The sequence below is a fragment of the Triplophysa dalaica genome, chromosome 22 (genome assembly GCF_015846415.1).
Source record: "Triplophysa dalaica isolate WHDGS20190420 chromosome 22, ASM1584641v1, whole genome shotgun sequence".
NCBI lineage: Eukaryota > Metazoa > Chordata > Actinopteri > Cypriniformes > Nemacheilidae > Triplophysa > Triplophysa dalaica.
The window spans coordinates 2,366,158-2,386,511 of record NC_079563.1 but is presented as its reverse complement, the minus strand read 5'-3'; the positions used below and the strand labels follow the sequence as shown (position 1 = coordinate 2,386,511).

The window sequence follows — 20,354 nt, the reverse complement described above, 5'->3', positions numbered from 1 at the left end:
AATAACAATTGACCATAATAACAAAAATGCTTAAGAAAATAATTTCCTACTCTACCTTTACAAAAACAAATAATAATGTTATCCTTGCTCATACAATTCTTATCCTTTTGTTAAAATGGTTTATCTGATTCCTAATCCGTTTTCCTCCATTGATCATACCATTCTACTGAGATCATCTAAGAATGTGCTTTTGTTAACTTCGCCCAACCTGCTCGCTCTGTGCTTATAATGTTTAAAGTGTAAATTGCGACCCTGTTTTTATGATGCAATTAATAAGAAGAGCATTTAAATCCCTTGCTTCCATTCTAAAGCCATTTATAAAGCTCAATGAAAGCAGGGCATTAATTATTATAAAAAAAAAGCATTGCAGACAATGTAGTCATCAGGTTACAAATCAATAAAGTTAAAATAAATAAAATGTGAAGCAGTCTGCTCACTGTCCACATAGAGGAGAAAGCCTCACCACATTCTTTCACTCTCTGACGGCATCTTACAGATACACTATCAGCACTTCTACACCAAGACCTGTGCTGATAACCCATGCGGCTGAGAACAGGAAGTCAGGTTGAGATAGATCTGTTCTGTTTTTCCTTTAAAGGCAACACACAAAACCAATAATGAAACATGACTAGCAACATTTAAAAACTGATGCTCTCATACCGCATATCAGAGCTAGTCAACTGGCAGCCCCGTGGGCCAAATACACCCTGCCAATCATCTTTACCTAGCCCGCCTTAACATTTCAAATACGTGAAGAGACTTTTAGAACTGCGTGCTTTAAGAAATACATGTCCTGAGAGGCCACATCTTTGAACGTCCAAAGCGCTGCTAACATTACATTCAATACAAAAGTAATTCCCGTGGCTCAGAACGATAAACTGACGTTCAACAAAGCCATTTGATCCGTCTTTCCAAGAAACGTAATGTTATTTACAATGTTATAACTGGCCATGCACAGCCACCGGCACTGGTTTGTGCATGTGAAAGATTGCGTTCCTAAACGCATCCTCTGCCCTTGAAAGTTACTTTGTCTCAGATACCAGACAAACTGTGTGGTTTTTATTACTGTGTTCATTATGCATGATTTAAATGGCTAAATTTACGAAAAATGGATGTTCATCTCACTCCAGAACTCCCATTAAAGGATCTGCCCTTGTATGTTCGTGAGGCACATGAATGCAATTGATTTCACCTGAAGATGCGATAATAGCGTTCAGTGTCTTGCAGAGATCAATCGATTCGCTTTATATAAGACACCAGTCACAGGGGGCAGGGATTACTTTTGTGCTGAATGTAGTAGCATTTTTTTCATTGATTTGACTAATTAATTGAACTAAATATCTTCATAAATAACTTCTTGAAAAAACAATCCCAAACACATCTTGGATGTACTGGGCGTGAGTAAATTAACAGCAGAAATATAAAAGATAAGTAAAAAAGACAATATCCTTTTAAATAAAATATCATGAAAAGGCAAAAATACTGGATCCAATATTTGTGTGCATGTTTTAATATATGACTGATAAGTGACAGCAGCAAAAACAATATAAAAGGAACAATATGCAATAAATAACAAAATACAAAATAACAAAAGGATATGGTAAAAAAACGGGCCCGCCTTCTATTTATACTTTTGGAAACCGGCCCTCAAAGAAAACCAGTTGAAGACTCCTGCCATATACAATATACTTATGTAAACATCTTCATGTGTTTGTGTAGGATTTCCAACACAAAGTCTGTTTTAACTAATGAAACACATGGTATAGATCTTGATCGTTTTGAAGCATCCGTTTATTAACCTATCAATGGGTCAATGGATACAATGACCACTTATCATGTAATGCGACAAATAATATCAATAATTGTTAGGTTGATTGATTATATTGATTATATATTCTGTTCATTTTCACTACACAACTATGGTGAGAATGAAACTTTTTGATTTGAAAAGCAAATTGCTGCAATTGTCTTTTAGAAACAACAACGTACATTTAAATAAATTTCAAAGGCATTATTCTTTGTAAAACAATATGTTTCTGTACTGTTCCGCTGACATAGTTGTGAGCACTGAAAATGTATGAATGTTTATCCAAAATGACGCTGTCGTTTTTATAAAGGTAAAGTCTGTGTAAACTCTGCACCGCTCGGTTGTGCGTGCCTGAAAGAAAATGATCTGATGCTACCAACTCTACAAAACAGGGAATTTCAAATTTCCCTCATTGTTATCACTCAAAATGACAGATGGCCTTCAGATTTTTCAGTCACTGGACAAAAAAATCCTTCAATGACGGAACAAATTTCCTTCATTCAGGGTTTTTCCTGGCTCAAAATGAGGCCGAGGTGGTGCCATCCTTATCTTGTACACACGCACGTGTAGGCTTCACAAAACACTTCGCATATTATTATTTTTTTAAATGAAAGTGACTATTATTAAATTATATAAAACATTACTTAAATTCAACCAAATAGAAAATGTTTCCAAACCAAACTTTTCAGCCCACAATGAACTAACCAGTCTTACTAAATTTGCAAATCTCATTCATATTCTGCGTTCTCTTTTGGTTTACTGAGCCTCAATGGGCTGATAACAAGACAGCTTTACTGCAGTTACAAATGACAGAATATACGCAGTGAATAAAATCCTTCATTGACAGAACATTTTCAGTTAACGCGAACTCTAGTGTACATAGGTATTGCATATTTATTACCAGACCAAGCGCCCCACACTTTAAAATCCCCTTGCTGAAATGCACAGTTGTATAAATTTTGCACTTAATGTCCGGAAACCATTGGATATATATTTTCATGTTATATTTTTATAAGTGTTATTTTTATGATGTATTTAACAAATTCAAGTGAATGCACCAAAAAAGAACAGTTTACAGGTGTCTTTTTTTCCACAGGTATGCAAGATAGGTTGGAGGACAGTTTAAAAAAGCTTTTGGAAAGCTTTTGAGAAAGCCATTACCGAACTGGAAACGAGCCATTCCCACCAATCCCCAAGGTTAAAGAGGAGATTAGCAACAAAAACAGTTTCCCACCCTTTGAATCAGGGATAGACAGCACTCTGAATGATTCGGGTACAGGTCAGACCTTCAGAAATGCTTTCAGGTCCAGAATTGGAATAATATACATTTATTAAAATTATTTTGTCTTAAACTATAACAAATAAGTGAAAACTAACATTTATACCATAAATGAAAAAACATAAGAGGGTTACTGCTTTTAAACTATGCATTAAAAAGTATCTACTAAAAACAATTAATGTTTGCACCTGTCGCGACTTTTCTTTGCTGATAAATTGCTTCAGACATTATTGTGATAGTCGATGTTATTGTCATTTTAAGTATTAAGTATTTTATACCACTGATAAAGCGATGATAATATTATAATGCAAGTACACCCTTTTAAAGGGTGTAAATGTATTAGGTTTATGGGGCAATTAAAGAACAAATTCCTTTAATATTATATTTGGACAAAGAAATTGGAATGTAAATAATAACTGGATTGTAGGGATGGACCGATTGCAATTTTCTTTGCCAATTCCGATTTTATATCCACAAACTATAATTGACAGTATATAAAAAAAACATAAATTTTCTTCAATACACATTTTTTCATATTTTTTTATTATCATAACATAAATTATTGAACATTACAGTTTCCCTAAATACAGTTCTAAAACCTGCAGTAAATTACAGAATCTTCTCTTGCCCAAATAACTCTTAAATTGAAGAACTCTGAGATTGAAAATAAATAAAATGTATATAATATATAATAAAATATAACTAAACTTAATCACTTAATCGACCTTTTTCATTTTTGTACTCTCACAAAAGTCTAAGATAACAATAAAATACTTCAACTTTATTCTTGTCTGTTTCTGTTTATGAAACTATCACTGCTTTATGTAAAATAATTTTACTATATCTTGGGTCTGTAGAACTAAAAGATGATTGATTTAAGCTGCCACTTCAATAAAAGTTAAAAATCTTATGAGTGAATTCTACTCTAAATACGTAAATGTATTTGCCTTTTTTGTGTTAGTAAAGAACTCAATAAGATATACATCACAAATATTGGTTGATTTATTCATTTTTTTATAGTTTGGATTTTTTCTAGTCAGTTTAGCATCACAGTTAGCATTTAGTACATACCCCAAGTAGACTGAGCAACGAAGGTGAACTACTGGACATTCAAAAATTGTCTGTGCATTACATGATGTGTGTGCGCGCGCGCACGCGGAGACTCGCTTAGTTCGGTGGAACCACGCAGTCACAAGCGAAAATGAGCCGCGAAAGACAGCCGTCTTGAACGGACGTTTACTTTCTTATTTGACGTCATTGCCCGCATCGCTGGCAACATACGATCGGCTTCCAATCGTTAGAGCAAGACTGACCGGCCGGTCACCCGTCACGGCCGATTCCGGTTTCTGACCGGTCGATCGGTGCCCCTCTACTGGATTGTAAATATTTAAAAAAAATAAAACCGACACTAACAGTACTTTTATTATTATTGGTTGATTTACGTTACAAACAGTTATGATGAAGTTTAGGGTAAGCAGAGCCCTTGATATGTGAACTCTAGAGAGGGTAGCACGATTGTTTGTCATAATGTGTCCGTTTAAAATGAACTTGCCCAATCGAGCAATGAAAAACAATGTCTCTTTATCTGTAACGACTTTTTGAGTGGCGTTACATTCATGAAGTGCCCTTCAAAGGAACAATAACACTGTTTGAAATACGTCTAAGGTGTATTCATACATGGGACATGACAAATTTTACTTCACTGTCTGCAAGGCCCTCTCTCGAGGTCCAAATGCAACTTTTGTTTTAATCACCTGTATTGCTGTTTTCGCTACCTACGTATTTAAAGAGTAGTGGTTCTTGTTAACGCGCCCCTTTGTTTTCATATCAGAGTTGGAGATTTGCAGCTTTGACACCAAGCCAATTAGGCCTACAACACTATTCCGAACTGGCTTTATTCACCAGGAAAACACAATGTAACTTCTCAACTCTTTTCACCTGCCGTTGTCCGTCCCGTGTGCGACTGTGCACACGCGTGTGATAGTGTGTGCGTGCGACTATCGCGAAAGGCCTAGCTCTAAGAAGTGCAAAAAGATAAGTGCAAAAAGCTAGAACACCCAAACATAGTATCTGGAAAGTATTGATATTAATCTTTTGATGTGTTATGGTTGCGGCACGCCATCTACCCCATTAAGTCCTGCTTCTTGACAAATTGCCAGATTATTGACAAAGGCAATCAATTGTACGACATGTGGACTGTACTAGAGTTGATATGAAAGGGTGATGCTGTACAGAATGACCTTAACTCAAGTTGTGACATGCTGGAGAAGTCATTTAAAGAAACAAAGTGCTGATATTTTACAACTGTAGACGCAACTCCAGCCAGAGACATACTATCAGATATTTTCAGGCAAGAGCAGATTTAGCCACTAGCCAGCAACTACATTTCTAAATGTCTAGGAAACAACAAATATGTGCTGTTGTTGGATGTAAAATGGAACATAAAAGCAGGCCGGGAGGAGAACTTTCCGACGAGCCCGGGTTTGTCCCGCTACGACCTCACCTGTCAGTATATCATGGGTTTCGCAAAAAAAAAGATTCTCAAGAGTGGATCAGTACCAGCTGTTCGCAATCAAGCTTCATCTCCAAAAGAAGTATTACACATCGTTTTAAAAATCGTCTTTCTTAAATAATGTGTTTAGCACGTTAACGGCTGTTGTTTAAATGTTCACGGCTAAACCAGAGACTTTACATTGGTCCAAAGACAGGTGTTGTGTCGTAACGTTAGTGGTAAAACGCATCGCGCCCATCGGTTCAGAAGACTTGTGACCGACATAATTTCTGTAAAGCTTATTCATTTCAACGAAAGAAAGTTATAGCAGTGTCTTTCTCGGTGAGTTCAGTGTTTTCTCTTATGTCCTAAGTGGGACAATACTTGCAGCTTATAGATACAGAGTGTACATTTGTCAGACAACCTGGTTGCTGATCTTTACATACCTGTCTGTCATATACAAGTAATGCATGAATGCATGTTTTTGCTTATATCCGTGTTTATGTCTGTTACAAATATGCATGCACATGATTTATCATCAATGGCCAACATTTCATACAGCATATGTTGTTCTATGTTTTTGTCTTCTCCATTTAATTTGTATTTATAAACATGGGATTAAGGTGATTTTTATTGCAGTTAGTGTATCATTTATTGCGATTTCCACCATATATATATTTTTTTGTCATTCAAAGCACATGTGTAAGTGCTTTACATGGCCATGTTCAACATATTGTAATAAAAAAAATGTGGTATATTTTGATCTGAAACTTTACAAGGGACATTCTGGGGATACCAATTACTATTTTGACATTGCAGAAAACACCAGGATTTGCAGCCCATTAAAAAAAAATAAGTAAATAAAATGTAAGTTTTAGATTTTTGCCTATTCTGTATGTTTCGGAAGCAATAGAACATCCTGGCTTGACCGGTGCAGTATTGCCTCTTTCTCAGCATCTACTCAAATTACAGTAGGGAAGCTTACACATATAGGAATGAGTAGAAAACTATGTTTCCAAGCAAGCCAGTATTACAGACTGTTTGGATATAGAGTATGAAGATAAACATTATTCGATTGTAGAAATGCACAGTTTAACCGCTTTTACATATTTTTTTCTTTTTCATGTATTTAAGACAAATGCATAATACAGCCATATGTTAAGGTAGGTGTATGGTGCGTTAAACAGACAAGACAATGTTGTGGTTATAAATCAGGATTTCAGCAATTCAGAAAGTGACTGCTTGTTGTAGTAACAATGTCATGTTTCTGTACTACTTAACACGCATTTCAAGTCTGACAACAGAAACAAAAATTATGCAAACGAGAATGCCTTTACTGGGCATTAAGCTGCATTAAAATACAGAATGTGACAGTTCAGAGAGTAGAATTGAAACGGAAAAAAAGTCCCAACACTAGTCTTAACAAATATGACGCAACAACATCACATAAATGTTCATTAGCGTGTAATGCTATCCAGCGGTATAGTTTCACTAAATCCTGTAGGAAACACTGTTTAAACGTTTGTCCATTTTGGGAGACGCAAACATGGAGATTTTCAGTGCTGAGCCAGGCACAAGAGCGCTCTGCTAAATTGGGAATAGCGAACAAGCATCATAGAAAAAGGTCTTAATCTTATGGCAAATTAGAAATTGATGATGAGAGAAAATGTGCAAGATAGTTTACTTAGCAATAAGTGGTTTATGTTTTTTTTTCACGTATCGAAAGCAGAACCGATAAGTGAGGATGTTATCACTTCAGGGCCCATTTAACACTGGGTTTTGGTACCAGTCACTATTTCAAACAGTATGCTCTTTTCTACAGCAGCCTTTTGCAATTGCTGTCTATACAACAACTGTCCATGATGACCTCTGTCAAGCTCTAAAATCGATATACATGTCCATGCATCCATACTCCGTAAAGTGATGAAAGACTAATATTGCCATTATTCACAAAAGGCTTTCCCCTGTCGTAGCAGCTCTTAAATGTCATTACCTAAGCATATATCCCATTGATCCTGGAACCGATGACGATTGATGTAAAGCTATTTCTACATGTGGATGCAAATAATATTCCTGAGCTTCAGCAAAGGAAAAATATTGTAGCATGCTCCTCACACAAAGCTACTGTATGTCTAGAATACCTACATATGTGCAGAAGGATAACATCAATTATGCTTGCTGCGATTTTGAAAATTTGTACAAAAAACGATTAAAACAACAGCATATGGGTTTGGAATTACATGAGGATGAGTAAATGACAATTTTATATTCAGGTGAACTACAAGTTTAAGTTTTAAACTGTAAACATTCAAACTTGCAAAGCGAAAATGTAAGACAACACTGATCAAGAAAAGCAAACTAGTGAGATGTTCTGTTGCTGGCGTACCTGGGGATAGTGACACACTTGGTGTTGCAGTTCTGTGTTGTGATGGCTTTCTCCAGCTCATCCAGTTGACCTGTTTTCTTGAGCTTCTTCACCAGACTTTTGACAGCCTTCTCGCACCATTTCTCCTCCTGGCCATTCTGTTCTCCTCCCCCTCCTGCTCCACTCGACCCACTGGCTGACTTCTTCCAGCCCAGAAGACGCTTTACCACAGGCGGGGTGAAAGGCAAGATGGAGGACATGTTTTGGGGTGTCCAATGAGTGGTCAGCCCCCTACTGGGCAGGTGGATTTAGAGACAGATGGAGGTTTGGTGAAAGTGTAGGAACAAACCCACGTTCCAAACAGACCTTTAAAAAGTGGGTCTCTGGGCTAATTATAAGAAGTAGGGGTCAGAGATGCTTGGGAAACAGGAGAGGAAAGGGAAAAAAGTGTTACCTGAGTGGAGAAGGTAGAAATAAAGTCAAGATTATCACCCTGAAAAGGGATAAAAAAATAAACTCCCTTCTCAGAACAAATTTGGGTTTCTTTTTAATATTATTTTTGGTAAATAAATAAGGTCCATTCTTGTTCTGAGACCACAAAAACTAAAACTTTACATCATCTTTACCTTCGTGCCAATTTGTATTTATTGTCAGACTTTATTAATAAACAAAAGGTGATTGTCTCGATTACTTGGGGAGCATTGGGCTAACAAAACACCATTATTCCGGTAGTTTATCATGATGAAATGAGAATCATTTGTTACTGCTGGACTGTATGCACGGGTCTTAGTTTAAACGGCATACATCTAAGCGCTGTATAAAAACAGCAAATTTTTTCATGTTAGATTAACGTTGGAGGAATCTGGCGTCCTCCGAGTTAGGAGCATTTCTGAACACACATTTGATGCAAACGTGTTGCCTTGTTAAGGTGCAAAAACGGCCTCTTTGACATCCTTTAAGCAAACTGACCAATTAGGAATTAAAAAAACAACAAACCACAAGTTCACCATTGTCTGCATTATTTGTGGCTTATGCAAATAATTTGGTATTCATCAGATCGTTTGTGTACGTCAATATCTTGAGTTTAATAAGGTTATTGTTGATAAATGAAGGCAATGTTTACCTCCTCCAGTGATCTGATGCTGGACCACGAACTCGTTATGACTGCATGGGCCGCTAAACGACTCACTGTCCCGGCTTGCCTACAATATAACAAACCCCATAATGTATAAACTTGCACCATATGCTCCCTTATAAGCATTTGATCTGTGTGCATCCGAATAACACCTGCGATGTTTTCGAGGTAGTGAGAGTATCTGTGATCTGTAATTTTTGTGTTAACCGCTAGCAGGCTGTGCTACTTTTTGACAGAAAAAATAAACAAATTTCAAACGGGGTAGCAAGGCGTTATCTTTTGTTTAACCCTTCAACTCACCCTTTGAGCGAGAAGCCGTCTCTGTGAAAAAGGCGTGAGGTAAAAAATCCAAGTATATCAGATTATTCGTAAAAGTGTAAAAGTCGATTTTAAGCAATATTTTCCTTCCTCCTGTAGCCGAAAATTCAACTGCAGACGACGAGCTTTGATGAGCGCAACCTAACCTTAAAGCGCACAACGTGACACGCTGTCAGCATTAGCCTCGCCTCCTTCTTTCCTGTTGGATAAAGAAAAGCCTGTCACGGGTGTTCCGCGTGTTGATTGGCTGGAAGCGACGTCCGTCTTGTCCGAAAACTTTTTATACGCAATTTTTTACGCAATAGACATAGTTCTTATTGGCTAATCACATCTTCTCTTGTAGTGACGTTAAGGTTCTTGTAGGGAGGCAATGGTTTGTCGATGTGGCTGTCCATCAATTGACATCTTTAGAAAGCACACTTAACAGGATTTGTGAAATTGTAAGCGAGTCGAGTGCTTCTATCAGAACAACAGAATACAATTATTGTGTTCATCCGCGATTCAGTGTAGAAGAAATAGGCCTGAAATGGTCATTGTGTTAATAAACACCGAAGTATGCGCTAATTCAGTATTAAAACATAATAAAGAACTGTAGTAACCCTTAAAAGCATGAGTGGTTCCTGAATCATTATCACATATTGGGCTCTGTAGTGACCTGGGATGTTTAGCTAACGCGATTGGATCTCTTAAGTGCCCAAATAGTTATAAACTGTTCTTATATTTCATTAACAATTAAACAATAATAAATTATAGCATCTTTTTATACTTTGACATTTAAGTTGTCATCAAAACTATGTAAAAAAATTAGTTAAATTTACACTACCATTTCAGACACCGTGAGCACTGCCAACATCTGTATCAAACTATATCTGTCCATATATCCATCTATCCATTCATGCTTTTTCCAAACAAACTTATCGGGTGCTTCTCAATTCTAATTTGTGAATCCTCGTTTCCTTTCCTCGCATCCTTTCCTCGCGTCTTAGCTACACAACTTTCAGGATGCGAAGGAAGGGGTCAAGGAAAAGACGCGAGGACGGAGGAATTAAATCAAGTGAAATGGCATATTCTCGCTCTCTAGCGTCACTTCATAGCGTCGTCAATTGATGATGACTGTACACATCGCACATTGAAAAAATAAAAAATTAAGTAAAAACATACCTAAGGCAGATGTCATAGTCACCACTATACAATAAAATAAGTTAAAACATGCTTAACAGTGCTTAGAAATTGATATAAGTTGTGTCAAATATATGTGTACATAAATATTAACTATATGAATATATTAACTAAATGAATATTAACTTTACTCTCTGTAATAGGTCTACATGTAATGTAATATAATGCTTATTTATAACATTTATGCATGTTTGAATATGATGTTAAGATGTGCAGGGGGAGAAAAATAATACGCATGTCAGAGGATTCCTCGCTCCTCCGTCCTCCATCCTATGACTCGGAAACCGATCGAATAAAAACGTCTCAATTCTATAATTGCATTGGGAGGAGGCGAAGATCGAGGTGAGATAAGCCTTTCTAAGAGTCGTGAGCGAGGATACACATGTATTTCCTTTGCGGAAGTGTCCACAAAACGTGACGCGCGTTTTATTCTCCACCCCCTGCACATCGTCACATCTTTAGATCATATATTCAAACATGCATAAATGTGATAATTACGCTTTCTTTGGTAAATGTATACCTATTTCAGACAGTATAGTTACTATTCATCTAGTTAACACATATATATAGTTAATATTTATGTTTAACATATATTTGACATCCCTTATCTAAACTCCTTTTCCAATTTTTAGCATGCTTTCAACTTATTTTATTTAAGTGAGGATTGTGAAATATGTGTTTAACTTTATTTTTTTATATTTGTAATGTGTACAGTGATCATTAATTGATAATGCTCTGAAGTGACGCTAAAGGGAGTGAGGATCTGCCATTTCACTTCTTTTGATTCCTCCGTCCTCTCTTCTTTTCCTTGTTCCCTTCCCTCGCACCCTGAAGGGTGGAGCTAAGACGTGAGGAAAGGAAGCGAGGAAACTAGGATGCACAAATAAGAATTGAAAAGCACCCTTAGTCGATAAAACACTTCCGCATAGGATACACCTGTGTATCCTCGTTCATGACTCCTCAGAATGCTTCCTCTCTCCTCCATCATCGCCTCCTCCTGGTGCAATTAGAGAATTGAGCTGTTCTTAAAGATGGCTGAGGTCGATCGGTTTCCGGGTAATAGGATGGAGGAGCAAGGAAACGAGGAGGCATATTGAGAAGCACCCATATCCTATACAAGGTTGGGAAAGAATTGGAACCTATCCCTCCATCTTGGGTCACAGGGAGTGAGACAGACAACAGTGCCTACTCACTGCCAATATGTTAAACATAATTTTAGTCACCATACTAAAAGAAAAAAGAAATACATTATTTTTTTTACACAATTACAAACCTTTTTATTATCTTTACCCTTTGACTTTTTCAGGCAAAGGCACAGGAAATGTGTCAAATTCGTGCAGTATTTCCATACAAATGACATTTATTTTGTTGTTCTCTTATTTTTTTGAAGATGTCTCTGAGAGGTGTTATAGGTCTAATTACTGGAACATGCACGTGGCGTCACCAGACAGGTCTCGACACGTTAAGTAAAGTGAGTCACGCCCAAGGAGTGGCAGAAAGCAGTGTTTACCGCTCTCTTTACTCAAATTATATATAACTTTTTTACAACTGATGAAAAACAGAAAAAGCAAATGTATTGCTGCAATTTTCAAAAAAAAAGGGAATACTTAATTTGGATGTTTCTTGCCATTTAATATTTATTGAACCATACCATAATAGTGTTACCGACCTAATTTCTAAACCTCCATATGTTGTGTAAATGTAAATGTGATCTTTTAACATTTTAGGCAGATATATTTCAGTTAAAACTAAAAGCGTAACATATTGTCAAAACCGTAAACATTTGCAAGAGCACTGTAAATCTTGTCAAATTCTGTTTCTTAAACCACTAAAAGTCGTTTTGCTAGAGTAGATTGTCTACACAAGACACGACGCAACACGAGCTGGAAGGCATAGTTTGCATTGTACAACCATGTTGTTTGCATTTTTCTTTAAAACCCAAAAGAGCTAAAAAAATTCCTTGAACTTGATAGGATGGCAGCATCATCTCAACTAGCTGACATTAAATCTGCATATGTAGATGTGTTTTTGCGCAAGCACCAGCAGATGGCTCACCTGAGTCATCATTGAAATCAAATTCTTATTTGTTTTAAATTCAACCATTGTAATCCTGATAGTATTTCCCTTTTTCACAAAATGTAACTGTAATCTGATTATGTCTTATGTCATAACTATGACGAATTACAGTTACTAGTTACAGTTAAAGTATTTCAGTAACACATGTTTTGCTATACACATGTTTATTCCCATTGTGTGTATTGGAACAAAACCAAAAAAAGGAGGGAAAAAAGAAAATTTGACAATGTCACACAAATCTCCAAAAATGTTCTGGACAAATTATTGGCACCCTTAACTTAATTTGGTTGCACACCCTTTGGAACAAATAACTGAAATCAATCACTTCCTATAACCATCAATAAACTTCTTGCACCTCTCATCTGGAATTTTGGACCACTCTTCCTTTGCAAACTGCTCCGGATCTCTCATATTGGAAGGGCGCCTTTTCCCAACAGCAATTTTAAAATCTCTCCACATGTGTTCAATGGGATTTAGATTTGGACTCATTGCCGGCCACTTCAAAACTCTCCAGCTCTTTTTTGCCATCCATTTCTGGGTGCTTTTGAAGTATGTTTGGGGTCATTGTCCTACTGGAAGACCCACAATCTCAGACGCAAACCCAGCGTTCTGACACTGCGACCTACATTGCGACCACAAATCCTTTGGTAATCCTCAGATTCCATGATGTCTTGCACACAGTCAAGGCACCCAATGCCACAGGCAGCGAAACAACCCCAAAACATCTTTGAACCTCCACCATATTTGACTGTATGTACTGTGTTCTTTTCTTTGTAGGCCTCATTCCGTTTTCGGTAAACAGTAGAATGAAGTGCTTTACCAAAAAGTTCTACCTTGGTCTCATCTGTCCACAAGACGTTTTCCCAGAAGGATTTTGGCTTACTTTAGTACATTTTGGCAAACTGTAGTCTTGCTTTTTTATGTCGCTGTGTCAGAAGTGGGGTCCTCCTGGGTATCCTGCCATAGCATTTCATTTCATGTAGATGTCGACGGATAGTTCGCGCTGACACTGATGCACCCTGAGCCTGCAGGACAGCTTGAATTTCTATGGAACCTGTTTGGGGCTGCTTATCCACTCTCCGGACTATCCTGCGTTGCAACCTTTCATCAATTTTTCTCTTCCGTCCACGTCCAGGGAGATAGCTACAGTGCCATGGGTTGCAAACTTCTTGATAATGTTGCGCACTATGAACAGAGGAACATCTAGATCTCTGGAGATGGACTTGTAAACTTGAGATTGTTGATATTTTTTCCACAATTTTGGTTCTCAAATCCTCAGACAGTTCCCTTCTCCTCTTTCTGTTGTCCATGCTTAGTGTGGCACACACAGACACACAATGCAAAGACTACGTAAACTTCTCTCCTTTTTATCTGCTTTCAGGTGTAATTTTTTATATTGCCCACACCTGTTACTTGCCCCAAGTGAGTTTAAAGGAGCAATCACATGCTTGAAACAATCTTTTTTTGTATATACAATTATAACTAATTCGTATAATGTGTTTTTATTATGAATCTATGTTGTTATGTAACATGTCTATGTTACAGAAGCTTTGTTGTTTAGCTCTACAGAGCCCAGAGACAACTAAATAAAAATCTACAACAAATCATCATCAGGTTACAGACATGTTCACAAGTCTCTGAGGTCCGTGTCAAGTCTCAAGTCTTTGAGGTCGGGTTTAAGTCAAGTCTCAAGTCTTTAAAGCAGAGTCCAAGTCAAGTCTTGAGTCTCTGAGGTGGAGTCCAAGTCACATCTCAAGTCTTTGTTCTATTTTTTAGCAACAGTTCTCTCATTAGGTTATTGTGATTCACAGTGTATGAAGCTAAATCCGTTTTGGAATATTACAACTAATTAACAGAATATCTTGGATATTCGAACCAGTGCTGTTACTGTTTTTATACCCTGCGTTTTCTTTTTACTAGGTCTTTGCGCCACATTTACCAGTGCAAAATCCATTTTATGCGCAATAATGATGTACTAATATGAAACATTTTGCTCTAATCTAGGCCAAATTAAGTAATGTACTGAATTGCATGATGTGTAATTAAGTATTCCAAACAAAGATTTAAATGTTTTTACATCATTTACTTGACCTTAGAATGAAATTCTAGAGAAATTCTTAGAATGACCAGGTCATTACTTTATTTTTCAGAAAAGTTTGCATTGTTGCAACACAGAGAATATTAAACCATGAACACATGTACTGTACTAGTTCATTACATCTTTAATTTGAGTCGTTCAAGAGGGCGTATTCATTAAGTACATTCAACCAATGAAACTCATGGCATGCCTCTATAAAAAACAAAGCTTCACTTTTTGCTTGGGACTGATTGAGAAATATCTTTCAAAAAGACATATTACAGAAACGGTCTTACATTTCTTCAATCATGCAAACATTTTACATAGCTTGACCTGATTTTGCTAAGTGGTTGATTTCCTCAGAACAACATATTTTGTTGACCGAAGGACAACATTTTTATAAATAAAACCTAAACCCACTCCAAACCCCAACCCCAACAATAACTTACCCCTAAAATCAGAAGGAAACGATAAGTGAAAAACAATAGAAGCACCTAATCCTGGCGGGAAGAGCTTCAGGGTGACTCGCCTGCAGTCGCGCTTCAAGTTGTGGCGCTTTACCGGCAATTTTGAAGGAAAATAAGACGCTTTGTAAACCGCGTGGAGACAGAGAATACATGTCAGAGCATCCTCTTTACACGGAGAATTCTCTCTTCCGATTATATGAGATAAGAAGCCCATGAGCGCAACCTGATGTCCGCCAGGTCGCACAAGAATATTTTCGTCTCGCATTTATAAGTGTACGAAAATGTCTTTTACAGTTTTCGTTATCATGCATTATTTTATTTTGTTACCGTCCTGTTTTCCCCAGTGAAAACATGTTATTAACCAATCGTTTTCGTTATAGTTTTCATCAACGAAATTAATAATGATGCAAACTATTTAAAGTTAATAATCCCGTATTATATCTGCTGCATTTAAATGGTCTGGACAGAAGCTACTAATGTAAGATTTTATTCGTTTATAACTGTCGATGAACACGAGTCTTCAAGCTGCGTCTCGCATGTAGGCCTACAATAATGCTGACTTTGTGTGTTTACATTAATTGTTGTGACATTTGCTGCAGAGCATAATGGATTGGGAATTAATAAAAAAAAGTGTTATATGATGCGGTCATGTTGGGAAGTAAATGAAGAATGAGAATGAAATATTCTACCAAAACTATACAGGCCCCTTTAAGTAGGTATGATGACAAAATTTTCAAACACCCCTAATCTCAAAATGGATCACATGAATAGACAGAGCTGAAATTTCCCTTTCCGACGACACCTGAATTGTGAAAATCAGTTGAGGATTGCGAAAGTTATGATGTTTATAGTACCGAGGAATATAGTAAAATAATTAACATTAACTCCAATAGAAGTCGTGTGACCGAAAATGCTTATTCACACATTTTTGCTTGTAACTTCCTTATTTTATCAGATAGTTGCATGAAATTTGAATAGAAGGTAGGATTTTGTTAGTTCTCAAATTAAATCATGAAAATATACTGTTTTAGCTGGAATGGACATCAGACCCATGGTACATCACTCAAAACAAATAAAATTAATAAGCGTTCATTCATATTCGTAAACATTTATTTTGAGAATACAAGGGAAAAAAACAATACACATCAAAATTAATTGCTAATTCATATTCATACAACACATATGATGTGCATATTAAACTACATAGCATGACTAATTGAGAGAAATTTCAAGAAAAACACAGTCAGAATGAGTTGAATACCGACGATGTTTTTTTTAGAACGGAGCCTGCATTACATTCGCTAATCTACCCGCCACAAATGTGACTTCACAATTTCCGCGATTTAGTTAAATACTTTCTCCTCGATGGATTTCGATGGAATTTCGTAAGTAACAAGATAAGACCTATGTATTTAGGTCCAACTACCTTTCATTAGTGTCCAAAGCTTAGATGAAGCCCACCGACCGGTTGAACGCAACGCAAATTTTCTGAAAGCCGCGGTGACCTGAAATCACATTAGGGCTGAAATCCCGAAGGGTCCAACGCTTCAGGGGCTTGCACTCTATGTAGTTATCGTCGTATTCTGGAAAAACATACTCCCACCAGGCGGCCAGGAGAAGATATTGAATGACACACACATTTTAGTACCGCGCGGGTTGGAACACATTTTTGAGTCAGAATGTTCGCCGCGAGTGGTTACGATGTCATCATACCTACTTTAAGGGAGCCCCTTGTCTGTTTCCGGTCTGCGTGATACGTCGGTTATGTTACGTCTGGTTGCATGCTGGAGCCAATGGTAATAAAGAACATCGAGTTAATAATGTCCAGCACTATTGTGAATTAATAAAGACACACAACATGGTGTCAGAAGATGGACTCTACGCCTGCATAAACCATATTCGCTCAGACATTTGATCGAGCCTGCTTGGAAGGTGATACACGCACGTGTTGCTGCTAACTTCACCATGGCGGATTGTTTCCAAAGACCCGACCCGCTCAGTTTTGATGGAAATATTGTCGACAATTGCTGGATTTTCGAGCAGGACTATGACATGTTCATTGTCTCCTCCCATATTCGTCAAAGAGTCCTGCTGGTGGCGGAGAGGAGTCAGGGGACAAGGCGACAACCGGAACCCCGACCTGTGAGGGCTCGTTCTCTGGGGTAGTTGCTACGCGAGGGGAGTACGATTTGTCCGGGGAGTCGGATTTCGGTACAACACCTGTTCTGTGAGAGGCGCCGCCACGGATAGTGCCCTGGACTCCTCACGGTCCATAGCGATCCGGAGCCAGTCCATGGAGCCCAGGGCACTCGTCCTGCGCATGTCGGCCAGCACAAAGGGTTCATCGAGGCAGCCATTGAAGATTGCCTTCAACTCTGCCTCACTGAAATCCGTGCTTTGCGCAATGGACAGGAAGTCAGTGGCGAAGACTCTCACAGGGATACCCCTCTGCCGGAATCCGCACAGGATACGAGCCTGGTAGGAACGCATGGAGTCCGTTGCTGCCCGCTGGGTTCCTTTTGGTGGGTTCATTCTGTCACGAAACGTGTGTGGGCAGAACCCAAACGCAGGCAGGTGGAGGTAACAAAGAGACTTATTAAATAAAACAAAACCCACGATGGGGCAAAACAGAGACTAGTAATAACAAACAGGAAACCTTCCACGAGGGGAACAAACAAAACAATGTAGCAAATAAGATAAGTCCAAAACACGAAATACACCGACAGAACTCACGGGGAGGAAACATATACAATACTTGAAACAGGGTAATCAAAATATCATCCGGGGCACGACTAGAAAGGCAAATAAACTACAATGAACCCACGAGGTGTGGGGGGGACGGAGCTAGTCCCTATTAGAAACTAAATAGGGACATAATAACGAGGGGAGATTGCACAGGGACGGAGAAGGGCGGGTGACAAGACTAAACACTAATGGGAGACAGGTGACGGAGATAAAACACTAATGGAAACAAGGGGGCGGAGCTACACGGAACACAGGATGACGCGCGGTAAATTATCCAAACAGCCACGTGTCTCCACATAAAACAAAACATACACAAGACATGATACTGTAACAACCCTGTCCCCAAGGCACGAAATCTAAGAACAGACCGGACAGGATCGTCACAAGAATAGTGTTTAAATAATACTGTTCCTCATTGAATTATCTACACCTTTTATTTAGAGAACAACTTTACGATAAAACATCAAAACCTCCTTGAAGTAGTTGCAGCAAATTCTGTGCTCTAAATAAATTACAGTATAAATCACAGATTAAAAGTACATCGCATTTTTAATTAAAATACATCCAATGATTCCTTGACAACATTTACAAAGCCGTCAAAACCTAGCTCTCATCTACAAATAAAGACGTTATTATAAGTTCAAACTTTTCATTCAAACAAATTCATTCTCTGAGCATTTTTATGTCACGTCCATAACGCAAAATGTCACGTCCATAACGCTGGAATTGTTTTTATGTCACTTAATCCAAATCTAGTTGTTTATTCATATTAGTTCATTGATTAATGTTAACAAATACTACAGTTAATATTTTTAATTGATTACCAATTATTAGTTCAAGTTAGCTTACAAACTTTTAGAAATGGAACCTAGTTGTAAACCGTTATCAATGCTGGTAATGTTGGCCTGTCACAAAATAAATCATAAAGCACAGTGTAAACGCAAATGTTCAAGATAATCAATCAGATTAAGTAATGTAAACCTAATTTGTTAAAATTAATTTTTCTATGCAAAGCTATTTGACCTGTACCATATGTTAGTTACCAGTGAGCAGGAACTGTGCTAATGCCAGTTCTGAGATCAGTCTATTCTTGCTCATTTTGGGATGCATAAATAAAAGTGTTTGATTCATGAATATTAAGACTCAGAAATATGTAAAATAAAAAAACTGAAAGAATTTAGTTTAGTTAACTTTGGTGTAGTTATGTGTAAGTTCTGTCTACTTAATTTCATAAAAAGGATAGTTTAAATATTTAAGTTGCACTTGCTAAGATTTGGAAAGAACTTTAACTTAACAGTAATCAAAATTTGAAAGTCCTGCTTACTTAAACCAAGGACCTCTTAAAACTCAAAAAAAATTGAGGCAACAAAATGTTGGAGTATTGCCAACTGATTCGGTTACTCTGCATTATTCAGCCTATTGTTATCATTCACAAAGGCTACCTGTCCGTTTTTAAGTTCTTTAAACGGGTCGGTGTGTAAGTTGGTGCTTTGCCAAGCTGATAATTTTGGCACCTTTGGTCTGCACTTCGGCGCACGCTTTAACCCGGGTATAATGCCCCTTAACGCAACTGCTTCACTGACAAGCCGTGAACAGACGGAAAAGGCATGTTTGCTGCCATGACTTTCATTTCGTCGTCAACCCCGAAAACTGCAGCGCAAATTCGAGGAAAGACAGTTGTACTCGTCCACTGACCGAAGAGTGCGCTGAGAGCACATGCGCGCGCACACATACGGCTGCCGCAAATGGACAATGGACGCATTTCAGGATGCGTTTTCTTGGAAACGCGTGGGTCATTAAAATACAGGTACAAAATAAATGAGAAATTGGTATCTTTTAAACAGAAGTGTATCGCGCTACTTTTCTAGTACCGGTATATCGTGCGACTGTACTAAAAATAAAATAAATTCACTCCTGTCTCTTCCGAGGTTAGGACTCCGTCCAGCGACTACATTGCATGTTGTCGACATTACATTTGCATTTAGGCATTTGGCAAACGCTTTTATCCAAAGCGACTTACAGTGCACTTATTACAGGGACAAAACCCCTGGAGCAACGTGGAGTAAAGTGTCTTGCTCAAGGACACACTGGTGGGGGCTGCTGGGATCGAACTAGCAACCTTTGATTTACCAGTTCAGTGGTTTAACCAACTAGACCACCATCTACACCATGTCGACAAACTTTAGCCATGGTGTCACGTACACCGTGGTCGCTTGTGAAAAAAAAACAATGGCGGCAGCGCCGTGGGTGGAATTCTGTAGATTAAGGGGAGGTAATATTATAATAAGAGGACATTTTTGTTTAAATTGAGCCGCGCGTCTTCACAACGGAGAATCACATCATACGCGCTCTCTTTATCTTGCGCCAAATGCGCTTCGTTTGAACCCTGTGTGCAGACACTCAGAGCAGGTAAAT

At 37.9% G+C, this 20,354-nt stretch overlaps 1 protein-coding gene across 5 annotated transcripts in view; it reads right to left on the bottom strand.

Moving 5' to 3' along the window:
- The window catches only part of smad2 (SMAD family member 2), a 28,572-nt gene extending 19,022 nt beyond the window's left edge, over positions 1-9,550 (bottom strand). For 2 of the 5 annotated variants that reach the window (XM_056735992.1, XM_056735997.1), the window contains exon 1: positions 7,964-8,236. In XM_056735992.1, the coding sequence (XP_056591970.1) occupies positions 7,964-8,202 (239 nt within the window). In that variant the 5' untranslated portion in view covers positions 8,203-8,236. Of the gene's footprint in view, positions 1-7,963; positions 8,397-9,065; positions 9,145-9,377 lie in introns of those variants that run through there. The other 3 variants (XM_056735993.1, XM_056735995.1, XM_056735994.1) reach the window with 3 other exon arrangements.
- Between the last annotated feature and the right edge of the window lie 10,804 nt (positions 9,551-20,354).